We start from the raw sequence: 15,401 nt of genomic DNA, 5'->3' as shown, positions 1-15,401 counted from the left end.
CTAAGTTGAATTTCAAATACAAAAGCAATGTTGACTAATGATTGCTGCAGAGCACTTAGGCAGGGAAGATTATTTTTTTCTCTCTAGCTCTAATTTGGAGGCATTGTTTAATGTCAAAAACCACAGGAAATGGCACTGAGGAAGCTATAGCAAATTCTATATGGGCAGTGTTACTGTAAGAGTATCAAACTTTGATACAGTTTAAAATCAGTCATGCAAAGAAAATCCTAATTTCAATCACCATATAACTCAACTTTCTCATACACATATTTCCACTGAATTAGATTAAGTTCTTCTGCTTTTTCAGCTTCATGCTTGCATTTATAATTTCAGGTTAAAGTAAAATTTACCAAGATGTCTCTGGGCCAAATTGCTATCTGGTCTCAATCAGCCAGCTTTCAAAAGAACAGTGGCACCTTACAACAGGATAAGCATTTGGTCTCTTTAAAATGAAGACATGGCAGATTTGATGTTGAAATTCTTTCCTAGTTTGAACTCAGTAAAAACTAGTATTTCTTCTCTTCCAACAGAGGGTGTGAAGCCTCAAAAAATCATTCTTCCCTGGCTCCACTGGAATTTTGAAACTATCTCAAGTTGTACCCCAGTCCCTGCTGCTTGCATATATTTCTTAGAGATCTGGATTTCAGTATTAGAAAAGATCCAAAGTAAACTGTTGCTGATATATGCAACTCTTACCAAAAAAAGGTATGCTATGCACTAGCAGACATTTCAAGAGTTTGTCAAGAATGGACTGTATTTGAACAAAATGAAATATTATCACCTCTGGGTACCATAGCATGGGTGTGAAACTTACTACTGTTAATGAGAATTATGAAACAAAGCCTCTGGGCATTAGAATGAAAAATCTGCCATAAAATGCTTATCTGAATCCCTACATAGCTATTTGAGTTTCACAGCATTTTTGAGAGGGTAAATACTTAATCTAGCATGTTATTTCCAGTTAAGTCTTGAAATATCTAACTGTTGCAGGTGCCTCATAGATAATTAAGTAGCTTAGCACAATACAGTAAAAAATAATGAAAATTTTAAAAAGGCAATAGGAACAAATTTCCCACACGACCAACAGTGTATTTTGCACTTACCCACAGGAGACATCTCGGGAACTCCAGCAGTGTAAGGACCATCCAGAAATTTTGGCTCATTGTCATTGATGTCCTGAATCTTAATGACGAACTCAGATTCTGGTTCCACAGGTTTATTAGTCAGCCTATCTAGTGCTTGTGCTCGGAGTGTGTAGTAGGCCTGCTCTTCTCGATCCAGCCTCTTTGTAGCATGAATATCCCCCGTGTTCTCATCAATAATGAAAATGGAACTTGCCCCTTCGCCTGACAAGATGTATTTGATGGAACCATCTCCTTTATCAACATCAGAGTGAAGCTGGTGAAAAATTGATGAGAGATGAGATTAACTTACAAGAGAGTCAGTGGCATGGAGATATGTAAAAATAATTCTTATGTCAAGCAGTAGTACATGAAATTTTATTGTTCTTGGAAAGATAAGCTGAATGTTTATCATGCACGGCATGTGAGGGACCATTAGATTCTGTCAGCTTGCTCTTTTGAGCAATATAATGTCATTCTTTCCTGCAAACAATCGCATTTTCAAATGCATTTGATATTGTCTTACAGTCTTGTCATATCAGAGTTTTACATAGCCACACACATACATATGTGCACATATATGATTATAATAGTGACTATTCCTACCTGAGTTTGATTAAATTGATGGTTTCAGCTTATTACCCTACTGAAGGATGTGACTTCAAACAAATGTCACTACAAATTTAATGTCCATGTGTGTTTGCTCCTGCGCATGTATGGGAAATGACATACTGATTGTTTACAGTGTAGAGCAGTAAAACTTAACAAATGAATTAAAGTAGACTGGTTTATAGATTACTGTCTGATGGGCAGCTTCCATATCGTGTTTTCCATTATCTAACTTTAGAAAAATGTGGAGTCTGAGAAAGAACAAGAAGTGTCTTACCACCGCCTGAACTACACAACATTGGAAGTCATATGTAGTTTCGCTGGGACTACTCGTAGCAGGTGCAGAACAAATGTACCACAGTAGGTCAAAATGTATCTTCCAGTAGAATTACAGGACAGATTTACAGAAAGAAACTTTTTTCCTCATCATGCAAGCCGTTTTATGTTACAGAGCAAGATTCCACAGGTTTTGTAGTTCTTATACGTCTACTGAATCTCACCTTCCTGTTGCAGAATGCAGACTCAAATAATTCTTATATACTTTTCAAACTTGTATCAGCAATGTAATTGATTTGGATATCACATTAAAGTAACACAAATACATGACATATTTAATATGGAACAAGTGAAAAGAACACCAGTAAAATTCAAAGTACTTGCTCACTTGTTAAAAAGTGCATTACTACTCATAAATAGCGAGCGTAATGTTAAATATGTTCAGATTCTTTACATCTTTACTTTGTACCTGCTCTAATTCCATGTCATGTTGAGTTTGGAAGTAACTCTACTGTCATCATCATCGTAATTTCCTCCACTAACATGTTTGTTTGCTTTTTTTTCCTCTCAGCTGGGGTTATCCCTGAGATAATAATCACTTCCAGAATACATCTAGAAAATTGTTATCTCAGACATAACTTCGCCCAGCTGCAAAAGCTTTTCCTATTTCATCAGGGAAGTATTAGTGATCAGTTTTGGATTTTTCAGCTGGATAAAAAGTTGCCTATTTCTTACACATTATTTTACTTACATTGTCTGGATATCTCATACTTAGGCAATTACAGTACACTCTCTAAGATGGAAATGGAGTCTGAGATTTGGACTGGATCAAAAACCAGAACTAAGGTGTCTATATCAGATTAGGAACATTATTTGAAAACGTGCCTCATCCTCATTCTGCTGCTACCTGACTGCTGAGATATCTAAACAAACCTCAGATTTCTTTGGTGGAGTTCTCCAAACATTCAAGTCCTACTTCTCAGAACACTCAGGAACAGTCAATGATGGCACTATGGGCAGATCAAGGTTAGATGTGTCTCTACATTCAGGCTCTTTCAAGATCCACCACATTGCATATTCCTCATCCCTAATGGCTGGTGGATTATTCAATAAAACGTACCTCTGTTAATCTCACAAATCTGGCAGTTGAGGGGTCTTGGTTTTTTTTTCAAACTTGACTGGAAGAAATACCCATTTTTCCTACAAGAAAGCTGTGGCCTGTGCAAGTAAGAATGTGTCTGGCTTGTGTTTGATTTTTGTTTACTTTTTTTTTTTTTTCTTTTTCTAAGATGCATTTCAGGGTGCATAAGTCTCCTATGTGCATTGTGTGGGTTCCTCTATCCAGCCAGGATTCTACAGTCTAGACTGAAATGATGAACATCACATTACCCAAGAACTGAAGTTATGGGATACAAAGATACAATGCCTTTGCCTTCTTGTGCTTCTATTTTCTCCATACCCCATATTCCAGCAGAGCACTGGTCTTTCTCTGGCAGCTGAGACTCGTTCTCCCTGTAAAAGTTATTCCACCTTTCGTGGCATAGTTAAGGATGTGCTAGATGAGAGAAAAGAAGATAACACCAGCATACCCTGCAGTTCACCAGGCAGAGCAGTTTTCTGAAAATTAGAGATGTGAGATTAGATCTCTTCAGGCAGAGAAGGGTATAGATTCCACATGTCATCTTGCTGAGAGCAACACAGCGCTGCCTCATGCGGGTAAAGCTGAGCCCATCAGCGCATTAGTGTGTGGCACCAACAACTGGGTCTCACACTGCAGGGCTGCACAGCCTCCCTTTCACCTTGTATGTTGATCCAGCTCTGTCCTGAATAACTTTCTAGCAGTGTTTTGAAAGACAGGAGACTTTCAAAGATGAGGCCAGAAGTGCAAATCCTCAAAGATGCACTGAGTAAGGCTTTCACATCCCAGAGAAAAAAGAAATTCTGTAGCTTCAGAATTTCCTGTTTGCTCACTCAGAGGCTTGCTGATTAACATTGTTTTTTAAGGAATTCCACTCTGAGGTCCATAAATCTCCTCATGGATTACACTACAGTGGCTGGTGCCCTGGAGTGAAATACTGAACACAAACCACTTTTTTGGAGTGATGCCTTAGTAGAAAACTGCCACCAGACAGATGAGTAAAGTAACAACAAACTTTGTTACTCCAGGGTTGAGGGTCTGGAAGAGCAAATTTCTTTTATTAAAACTTTGTTCTGCTAAGACCTTAACAAACAATAGTGGCCCAGGTAGAAGCACCATTCTCTACATACTTACCCCCACGAAGGTGATACAGCTCAAGATTTAGTTTATCTTTGGTGCTATAGTACAATCAACTCTGTGTAAAGCACTCTAAAGATTTTTTTTCAATATTTTTATGTGTATTTTAGTGTCAATCTGAGATAACTTAAAAGTATAATACAACAGAACATGCAAAAATAAACTAGGCTACAGAATCCTAGATGTGTTTGGTGTAGTTTTTAGATCACATTTATTCCAGCTCCCTGCAATATAATCCTTCCAAACAGTGATCTTCAAAGTCATTAGTGTAGAGGCATCAGTGCTTTTCAACTAGGAACAAAAGTTTTGAATGCCATAGTCCCATACTATCTGTAGTTCCAGCTATTTAGTTTAACATTCTAAGAAATAAGAAGTAATAATTTCCTTATAATGCTGGCTTTAGAAAACAGTTTGGACCTTGTTTTTTGTTTGTTTCTTTTTTTTTTATTTTTTTTTTTTATTTTTTTTTTTTTTTTCTCTTTAAGGAGCAGAAGTACATTGAAAAATGGTACCTGGAATTAAGCACATGTTGTTATTTGTTCTTGTGACTGATTTGGCAATGATTATACAGAATTATACTAGTCTCCAGGACAGTTGTAATTTACAGGAAGGCACCAGAAAGCAGCTGAGTGCCATTTAGTAGCTTTTTTATCACTCCTCCCACCTTATGTACATATCCATGTAGGAGACAGAACTGCAGCTCAGTCTATAAATGAATATGGGGACTATGGTTTTAGAAGTAGAGCGGATCAAATTCATCTTCCAAGAGACATGGAGAATTCAAAGATTCAATGGGTAAATCTCATTAGATCGCGTTCTGGAACATCCCAGAGAAGTTTTCTTTCAGAGGCACTTTGCAATAAATATTGTAAATAGAATAATCTCGTCCTTGTGCACCCTACAAGCTATTCTGTGAGAAGAGGGAAGTCTAGGCCACAGTGTAGGGAAATGAGCTTCATTCCTCTGTCTGTTTTCTGAAACGGGAATGCCATAAGTAAAGGTGGTTGCATATTTCCAATTAATTTAATCCATTGCCACCTCCTTGCAATATCCATGATGGTCACTTTCCAGTTTTCTTGGCTTTCAAGAAACCTTATTTCTAACATGAGATTTGTGATCCAATTATTATAAGCTGATTCTATTGCTTCTTTGTTACATTCTACATACATTTAACCTGGAGATTTCAGGTGTTTTGGCATTGAGTGTTCCCTGCATTACACCATGTGCAAGAAAGAGTAGATGAGAACAGAAAAGGGAAGTAGCAAGCTTCTGCAGAGAGATGACACAATTTAATAGGAGGATAACTTTTTGATATTCTAGGAAAGTACCAGAGAGTCAGCAAATCTAATAAGAAAAGTCACATTAGCTTTGTGGAGGCAGAGAGAGCCAGTGCTTACAAAAAAGTGCACTTAAATTTCTTTCAGAAGAGGATTTACTGAGTGCCTTCTAATTGCCTGAAATCAAGCTAAAAAGAAGGCACCCATATCTTCTTACGCCCAGCTCCTAAAACTCCTCTCAGTTTTAGAAAATTCAAATTTAAACATGCATGAGAGAAGGAAGCAGTCAGCTTCACTCAGTAGCAAAGTCACTATTACCCTAACTCCTTTAATGAATGCAATTTTGTTCTCACTTAAATTTTTTGTCTATGCAGCAATAAAAACTCACTCAATGCATTTTTACTTCTTGAGACCTTTAGGATCATGATTATTCTATGGAAATCTAAATAATGCACTTCTTTCAAGATCCCTAATACTCAGTATTTTCTAGATTTTTTCTATTTGTAGGTACAGATCTGTACAACCAAAGATGATGTCATTTCGTATCACTTGCTATTAAAGTATCCTAATGTAGTAATTCCAATAGAGATGGACATTTCTTTCTATCAGTAAGCAGAGGTACTGCACTGCACTAAAAGCAATTTAACTGGCCACTACTGATCTGTTTGAGGTATGAATGAGAGGTTTGCTATTTCTCTCATTTTCAGTTCAGGCTCCCTTAAAGAAGGTGCAATGTTCTTATGCCTCTCTTCTCTGTTTTTCTTCCCCAAAGAAGAAACAGCTGCTATCTTTGCAGCTGTTCCTCCCTGTGGCTGCGTGGCTAATGTTTTACTGCAGAGTCTACAGATTCTGGATGAAGAAGAAAAGTATGGAGGGAACATGAAGAGCTGCCGAATTTTCAGCACCCACAAGATCAGAGAAGTGAAGGTGAGAAACACGCACATAGAGCAAACATGAGATGCTTCATCCAACCTAGCTCCCATAGCTTCCTGAGACTGTGAGAAATGTGCACTTGTCTGCAGAAAAACTGAAAAGTTTTCTCAAGGAGGAGTTACCTGACCTGTACCCTTTCATTTCTTGCTGTGAAAGCAACTAGAATAGGAAAGAGAGGAATGAAAACTGCCTCCTCATGATGGTGCAGGCATCCATAGTTCTTAGTAATCTGGGACTAATGCAACTGCAGCTTTATTCCTGCCTTTTAACTAAAAGCAAGGAGGGACATGTAAGCAAAACAGGACAAAAGGAAGGAAGAATACCAAACCCAGAGCAATCTTCTTGTCCATATTGTAAAAACAACTTACTATCACAACTGTATTCATTGTGGTAGACAAGCACTCTTGTCTTCATATACAACATGTCCCCTCCTGCTTCTGGGAAGACTTAAACAGGGAATTTGTCAGGTATATACAGATTGAACATGCAATTGCCAGAACATGAAAGAAAGTACATGATTAGAAACAAGTAATTTATTTGGCTATTTCTGTTAAATCTTGCTCAGTTCAATGGCCAGGTTCTTAAAACTTCTGTTCATGGATTCAGTATTTACTGCTGTTGCAACTAGGTGGTTTTGAAATTCCTTTTCCCCACAGATTATAACTACTAGTAAGGATGTTGAATTGTCATGACTCAAAAAGTAATAGATATTTGTATTTTTTCTTCTTTTTAAAGATTTAACACTATATTTGTTAACTATAAGGATAAATAAGGGGTCAATGTTGCTGATCTGGAACAATTTCAATGCAAATAATAACTAATATTTAAAATTCGACATAGACAATGGAGTTAACATCTAAATAAAATCCAATATGCACACATACCACACTTCTGCAATGTGTAAGGGCCTCACAAACACATTAGTTACTGATAGGATTGTTATTGTTAGAGTGAGCTGTGAAACTTGCAGTCTTGTAAACTGTAACCATATTTCAATATCAACAGCTTAAGACATCTTTTTGAATTTCCTTTCCAGTCTCATTACAAAAGTCTTGTGGGACAAAACCAGGTTCCTCAACGTATTATTGATGTCAGTAAAGGCCTGTGAATCACATAATTGACTTCCCACCCAGGCACTAGTGAAAGTACTATTCAGCAGGTAATGATTTTCTTATAGAAGTCTTTTTTTCCAAGAAATGTTGAGAATGTGATAAAGGAGCTCCTGGAGGGCTTTTATTTGCTTTTGTTTTTATAAATTTATGTAAAACTATAGTACGAGCCTGGGCTCAGAAAGAAATAACGCTGCTCTATGTTCTGTGCTTTCAGCATAACAGATAATACTGTGGACAAGAGATCAAGTCAACATGAATGGCTATATTCATAACCTTAACATTTTTAATTAGAGATTGAAAAGAAGGAATACGCTTGTAAAGCTGCCAGAGTTTCCTCATCTCAGCAATTTTGTCAGTGTAGTAGAGAACAAATATAGATATCTGTGCCACAGTGGCACAATTTGCCCCTTTGACATACTAGCAATTTCATGCACTGTTTTGCTGCCTCCAGACTTTCCCCTTGTCAGGCAAGTGCAGAGATAGACACACGGGAATACAACAAGGTCCCATGCTGCAGACCAGAATATAACCACAATATATTTATCTAACATAAGCAGCTGGTGACAGGCTTGCTCAAAACCCAGTCAGCCTAGACAAGACTTCTGTTCTGTGTTGATCTAAAGCCCCCAAAATTGTGTCTAGAGCACTCAGATCTGACCGAAGACCTAAGAAATGCTGAAACAACCAAGGTGAAAAAGATTAGTGAGATCTCTTCATATCCAGTAATGTCCTTATAGGCTGCCTGAACTCAGACTTTCTCTGAATCCTTTTTTGCCTTGCTAAGGATAATACTATTAATAGAGTCCTACGAATGACCACAAACCAATATATCTAGCCAGGACTGCCATGAAGACAATCAGATAATGAGAGGTTACCTATCACGTGAGCACGTTTCACTTTCAAGGTAAAACCAGGACATGTTCCTTTAGGCATACCAGCTGTGTCCTCCCACAGCTTGTCCTTAATGGCCCTCCTGCAGACAAAGTATAAGTCATTTGCTGTATTTTTACCTCTGAAAGTTTCATATTTGACAGTGTATATAAAGCCAGTGAGAACAAAGTTCCATCTGCAATCAAGGTATTCATGGAGGTGCACGATTAAGAAAGCATAGGATGAGAGAAAACAAATAAGGAGGATGAAGAGGGAAGAGAGGAAACTGGGACATAAAAAAACCAAGAAGGTAAAAAAATCCACACCAAAAAAAAAAAAAGTATATGAGAACACAGTCAGGTCTGAAGGACCAAGAGACAACTGGAACGGGAAACAGATTGATGAAAGTCCTTGAACTAATGTGATGAGGCAGAGAAGATGGGGCAAGATGAAGATAAAAGGAAGAATGACGAGTTGAAATGGAAGAAAACAGCAAGAAACAATAAAAATAAAAGGTACAAATGAAAGAAAACACTGAAGTAGTAAGTGAGGCTGATCTTCTTCAGTGATTGATCAGTATTAGGCAAGAACAGTATTTGAAAGTAAAGCTATATAACTTTACCAGCATCTTCTTTTCATGCTTTGTTTAATACAACAGGAATTAAAAAGGCATGTATGTTTCTGTGCCTAAGAAATTAAAATAGTAAGAATTTTTATTAACTTCCTCAGTCTTAATCTCTCCCATGACCAAACTTGGAATAAGCAGTTAGGCTTTACTGTCCCCTTCTTCCTCTGTGTTTTTCACAGAATCACAGAATGTTAGGGATTGGAAGGGACCTCGAAGATCATCTAGTCCAATCCCCCTGCCAGAGCAGGAACACCTAGATGAGGTTACACAGGAAGGTGTCCAGGCGGGTTTTTAATATCCGCAGAGAAGGAGACTCCACAACCTCCCTGGGCAGCCTGTTCCAGTGCTCTGGCACCCTCCCTGAGAAGAAGTTTCTTCTCAAATTTAAGTGGAACCTTTTCACAGTAAAATGTTCAGTTTAATGAAAAATATATAGCTTTCACACTCTTAAGGACTGATCGGTGCTCCAGGAGGATAATAACCTTATCACCTCAGCCACAAGAAGTGAATATTTAATTTTTATAACCTTTTGAAAAAGGGGGTGAAATAGGAGTGAAATGTCTTCAATTCCTTGATGATTATTATTCAAACAAAATTCAAAATAGAACTACCAAAATTCTAAAACTTACACTTCATAACATTCCAGTTAGTATCTAAGTAAGCCCTCCAGGCTTCTAAGTGGAAGACAAAGTTCAGATGAACCGTTCCTCTAGGAATAAGAGATACTGTCATCTAAAGGCTAGTGAGTTGAATAATTAATACGAAATACTGAAAACTGGATGTGATAAGAGCAACCATGTCACATTTTTATGACATTTTTTTATCTTAATAATGTTCGATTGTGTCTACAGTGTTCTCTCTCTCTGTACACTTATTTAATTTAGCTCTTTATATAGACAGTGATATAGTGATCATATATATGTATACAATATATGCATACATTTAAGTGTATATACGTATCACACATATGCATATGCACACATGTTCATTTTCTTATTCTGTACTCTTCCAATCTCTGCAGATGCTGTACTCACAAATCTCTGCCTTCTCCCGCCCAGTTTTAATAAGAACACAAAATGCCCTGTGGCAACAGGGAATTGCGCAGCCAGTCCATTAAGACTAGTGCAGCTACAGGAGGAACGCAGAAGCAGCTGCTGCTGTTGTAGATGGAGCTGAGTGGGCATATGTAGCCGGCTGAGTATTCTTGAGGAGTTTTAATGGGCCATCATCATGGCATGTCGCTCTCCAAAATGACTGTTTGTCATTCACACTCTTAAAAAGACAGTTTGGCAGCTTTGGGAGGTAAAAGCCATCTGTCTACTGTGCATCATCATGTACTAATTGCATAATATTTATTGGGGATGGGGGCACAGCGATACTGTATTGTAGCACCACCAAGAGCCTGTAGGCAACATAACACATTCAGAACAGGAATGGAAAAAGAGACCCACTTTCCCCTCATGCACACACTTCAAGGTTTTCAGAAATTATTTTGCTAGAATTTAAAATGGGAAAAACAAATTACACTGTTTATAAACAACATGCACATTGGAATTCTTACAGACATCTTCCATATTCAGTTTTGTTTTGGTTTGGTTTATTTTCCCAAACCACTGTCAGTCCATCAATATTTATTCTTTGAAGCACTGATTCTGAGTATTTCAGAATCAAAATTACACCACTGAGAAACCAAGCCACGATTTGATATCTGACTTACCATATAAAAACTGTTTCTGTTTTTACCCAAATAGATTTAATTTTTTTATTAAAGGAACCAATGACTAACCTAATTCATACAAGTGCCTAAAACAATTAAATCATGTGAAAATACCACTGAAATGAAATTCTGTTTACGAATTCCTGAGTGCTTACTCTTACTACCTGTATTTGGGTCTCTACATTTACTTGTTCTCAAGGAAAGGGACTAAGTTCTCTTCCATACATACCAACAGTATTTTCAACATGATCCACATCTATTCATAATGCACCATACTACTTGCTGTTATATACTAAACTAACACATTTACCAGCCTAGTGATTTGATTTATTTTGTTGCCAAGAGTCACTGAAGCTGTGAGACTAAATTCTCTTAAAGTCACTACTCTATTTCAGCAGTGTAATAAAACTGTGTGAGGATGCTCTCTCCCTGCACTCCCCACATATAGTTTTTATGAAAGCGATCAGGCTTAAAAAATGTAGCATGTCAAATAAATACCACAAAACCTAGTGTATTTCATAGCAGAATATCTCTGGGCTAGCAGATGTCCATGGTCTTGAAAAGTTTATGCACATGTAGCAGCTTACAGAAACAGAGCCTTCAAGAAACTTCACTCCTTCTTCTCAAATTACTTCTCCAGTACACATGAAACAATTTCTACTTGCACAATATTAATATACATACACTAAAGAACTCTTTCTTAAGCATACACTTTTCTTGAATTAAATACTTGTATGTATTTATGCATAAATACATACATATTTACAGTGATATGAATATTTTCCTTTCTTATACCACTGTATATGGTAAAAAAAATGTTAACCTATTTAAGCTTTTTATTAATTATTTATGATTTTTTTAATGACCAGAGAATGCATTAATATACTTTGCTTTATGGTGCAGAAAAGAAAGAGGGGAGATGAAACAAAGACAACAGCAGATTTTATATACCTGCAATAAACCAAAATAAAAGCTTTTATTTTTTCCCTGTTCTTGAAAATAGAAATAAGAAATAATAATACAAATATGCTGATTAGAAAGTTGTTTCTCCCATATTGCTTTTTCTACTTAGCTATGATAATTCAGGCCTAAGATTTCAACCTTGGAAAATGAGAGCATATTAGAGGATCTCTGTTTTCATATCTAAGTCTGCAATCTAAATATTATCTATAATAGCACTGAGTGGGAAAAATAATCATACACACTTCTTATTTGACTACCATATCAATAATACTAAATCTACAAACAAAAATCCATTTGGTATTAAAGTCTTTTTCTGAGATAGGATATGCACTTACACTGAATGTCTCTATTTTAGAGTGGAAATTATACCTCTGATATTGTTTTTTCTTTGTCAAACTACTGATCTATAGTTTAGAGTGATTATCCTGTTTCTGCTTCAACTATCCAAAATAGCTTGCAGCATTGCTTGGTTGATAATGATTTTTCTCATAGGAACCTGCTTCCAAAGAACATTCGTAGCAAGGAATAGATACCCAGAGGGCATAGAACTTTTTTCTGTTGTTTTTGGTTTAGTTTTATGTTGTATCAATTCCTCAAATTTCATTTGCTCTTGAAAGTTTAATGCTTCTAAAAATCCACTTGTAACCTTAGCTTGTGTGTCAGTGTAAGAGCTGAAACCTTGACAGACTAGAAGACAAGGGCAAAATATGTAACTGTAAAGCAGTTAAGTAATTACTGTGACTAATTGTGTCTGCAGAAGCTTGTAAAGTACTGGACTACAAAAGACAGCACGATCTGATCTTTTTAATGATGAAAGATTTACAATTCAGAAAAAAAAACCCATAGTTAACAGGGTCCACAGCCACGCTAATCTATAATTCCCTGAAAACGATTAAGGACTTGTTAAATAAAATTTATGAAACTGTTAAAACAAAGCAGAGCTAACATGTTGGTCTACATTGCCATTTAAGTGTATGTAAATTATAAATACATGTCAGGGCATCAGTGTTTGTTATTGTGGTTTGCTTCTTAAAAATTAAATTCCTATTCTCTTTCTTTATTAAAGGAACCAATGACTAACCTCATTCATACATGTGTCTAAAACAATTAAATCATGTGAAAATACCACTGAAATGAAATTCTGTTTATGAATTCCTGAATATTTATTCTTACCACCTGCATTTATAAAGTTTTATTTGTTTGGATAAATGCAATACTTAGTGCTGATTTTCCTGAAAAATGTATAGTCAACTTGAAATTGAAAATTCTTCATATGATCTTATTGGTTATATGTTATCTTTCACACCACCCAGATATTTCTCAAAGCATTTCCACAAATCTAATCCTGTTAGTATTCCCACTAAGATCAGCAGGACTACTCCTATATTTAAAGTCCAAAATTACAAATTTGGCAAAAGCCCATATCACACATAGTTAGTCCCTGGGAAGGTATATTGGGGAGAGAGTCATAACTGCTCAGAGCGGACAATGGGTCAAAGAAATAAAGCAAAGACAGAGAATTGGAATGAAAAATTTTACAATAACATTTTCATATAAATAAATTATTTCTTATGGAAAAGGCAACAATGAAAATCTATAGCAAAACACTATGATTTCATTGCTAGTATGAAAATAAAACATGAAAAAATAATGCATGACCAAATAAAGTACAGTGTTAGATATTTTTTTTTTTTCTAGACATTTGTCTTCTGTCTTAAAGGAGTTCACTTAAAAAGAGCAGAAGAATCCAATGCTTAACTTCTTATCTTAAAACACAAGTTACTGTTGTCAGTGTGTTTAATTTAGAATATCTTTCTGTCTGGCTTGATTAAACATCTGACACTTCTGTAGGTCTTTCTATTAAAGGCTGTCACTGATTACCAACACTGCAGTACAGTAAAGGTAAAACACTGAATGATAAATAGGTTGGTATTTTTTCAGTAGGCTATAGGACAATTTCTTATTTTCTTTCTTTTTTTTTTTTTTGTCCCCCTGCTCTTATGTATTTCACTGAAGATGGCTTATCACATTGGTTTTTAACCAAAAGTGGTTTTAAAATACATATCCATCCATCCATCTATATATATTGGCTAGTTAATTAACAGCCCATTGTTCAAAATTTACTCCAAAGAGTAGGAAAATTTAACCCTGTTCTACATCAAATTAAATTTCTGTTTCAGAATTCCCTAAGTTAGGAAATCATGGATGTACAGGACTTTCTTAAAGCTCATGAAAGTTGGTATTAGGCATATGCCTAAGCACCGTTCTAAAACAGATCCTTAAACCCTGTGCAAAGGAAGGGTTTAATGAACAGTAATATGCATCACATAGACTAATTGTACGAAGCACAACTGAAAGCTTACAGTATTCCGTTTCATAAATTCACACTGTAGCTGTTCAGCATTCAGAACAAGATGAAGTAGGGTATGTGTAGTAAATACAGACATTTGAAAGTCTGCCTTAAACTGTTTGGATCATTTAAAGTGGTCCTTTGGAATAAATACTTTAAAAGGTTTGATTTCTTCTTAACATTTTTTGTTTTAACCATTCAAATTTGCAGGTCTGGCAGGGCTTTCAGATACAACTAGACTGACCTCAAGATAGTAGTTAATATTATGATAGGCATTTTTACTCCATAGGATTACGGGCTGGGAAAGAAATGCTTTTAATGCCTGTGTTTTGTGCTGTTTTTCAGAAAACATTTGAGGGGGAGGATAATGCATTAGTATTTCAAAACCATAACAAACTGCCTTAACATGAACAATACTAGGTTAATTGTAAAGCCTTCCAGCTTAGAAGGATTTTAATAGCTGTATGTAAAGGGCAGTGCTCTCCTGGTGCATTTTTTTATTTTCATGAGCACAATGAGTGTTTAATAAAGACAATCTCATCAAATTCATATGCAGTCACCACACCTTGTTTCCTTAAATAATATTTTGACATTTCAAATTATGAGAGGAGATATTTATAGATTAAAAATGGAATTCACTCTTCTTTTTTTTTAAATACAGAGAGATGAGTTTTGCCATGTACAATGCTGATGCCAACCCAGGATTTTTTCAGCAGTTCTCTGTGTTTTCACCAGAACACATTCTTGCTGTGTTTCTTACTCATTGCCATTAAATGCTGGTAATACAATCAATTTATGTGCCATTGATACAGAAATGATGAGAAAATACTGAAATGGGAGGTGTTATTTTACATTGGTCTTGCATACTTGCTGAATCTACATTAAAATTCAAATTGTGCAGACCTGTTTCTAATTCTGAAAGCCATCTGGATTCTACTGAAAATGTTTTAAGTCTTCCTTCAGAAACGCATTTCTGAAGGTTCCAGTACTTCACATATATTGAGAACTTTCGATGTACACAAAGACCCCTCTGATTATCTGAAATATGTCTTTTTGCTGCTATAAAAGACATTTCATAGGGTACATAATTCAAATTCTTAGACGATCCCTGATAAATTAGAGCCCTCTTATCTAATGATCATTTGCATGTTTTTCCCCTTCTGAGTCAGCTCTTGTTCAATAGAGCGCACAGTGTATTCCTTATGAGAGTACTCCCCATTTCTGAAGCATTGTGGTCAACATGAAAGTACAGGAGCTGTAAGTATCATGC

General features: G+C 36.1%; 1 protein-coding gene across 1 annotated transcript in view; it reads right to left on the bottom strand.

The window, feature by feature from the left end:
- CDH7 (cadherin 7) overlaps positions 1–15,401 on the bottom strand; it is a gene marked incomplete at its 3' end in the record, with an annotated part of 70,158 nt that overhangs the window by 38,403 nt on the left and 16,354 nt on the right. Inside the window, exon 2 of the mRNA XM_080340281.1 lies at positions 1,104–1,398. Coding sequence (XP_080196407.1) covers positions 1,104–1,398 — 295 coding nt within the window. The remainder of the gene's footprint in view (positions 1–1,103; positions 1,399–15,401) is intronic.

The sequence above is a fragment of the Nesoenas mayeri genome, assembly GCF_963082525.1.
Source record: "Nesoenas mayeri genome assembly, chromosome: 2".
Taxonomy (NCBI): domain Eukaryota; kingdom Metazoa; phylum Chordata; class Aves; order Columbiformes; family Columbidae; genus Nesoenas; species Nesoenas mayeri.
Note: the sequence above shows the minus strand (reverse complement) of the source record. Positions and strands in the feature narration are given on the sequence as shown.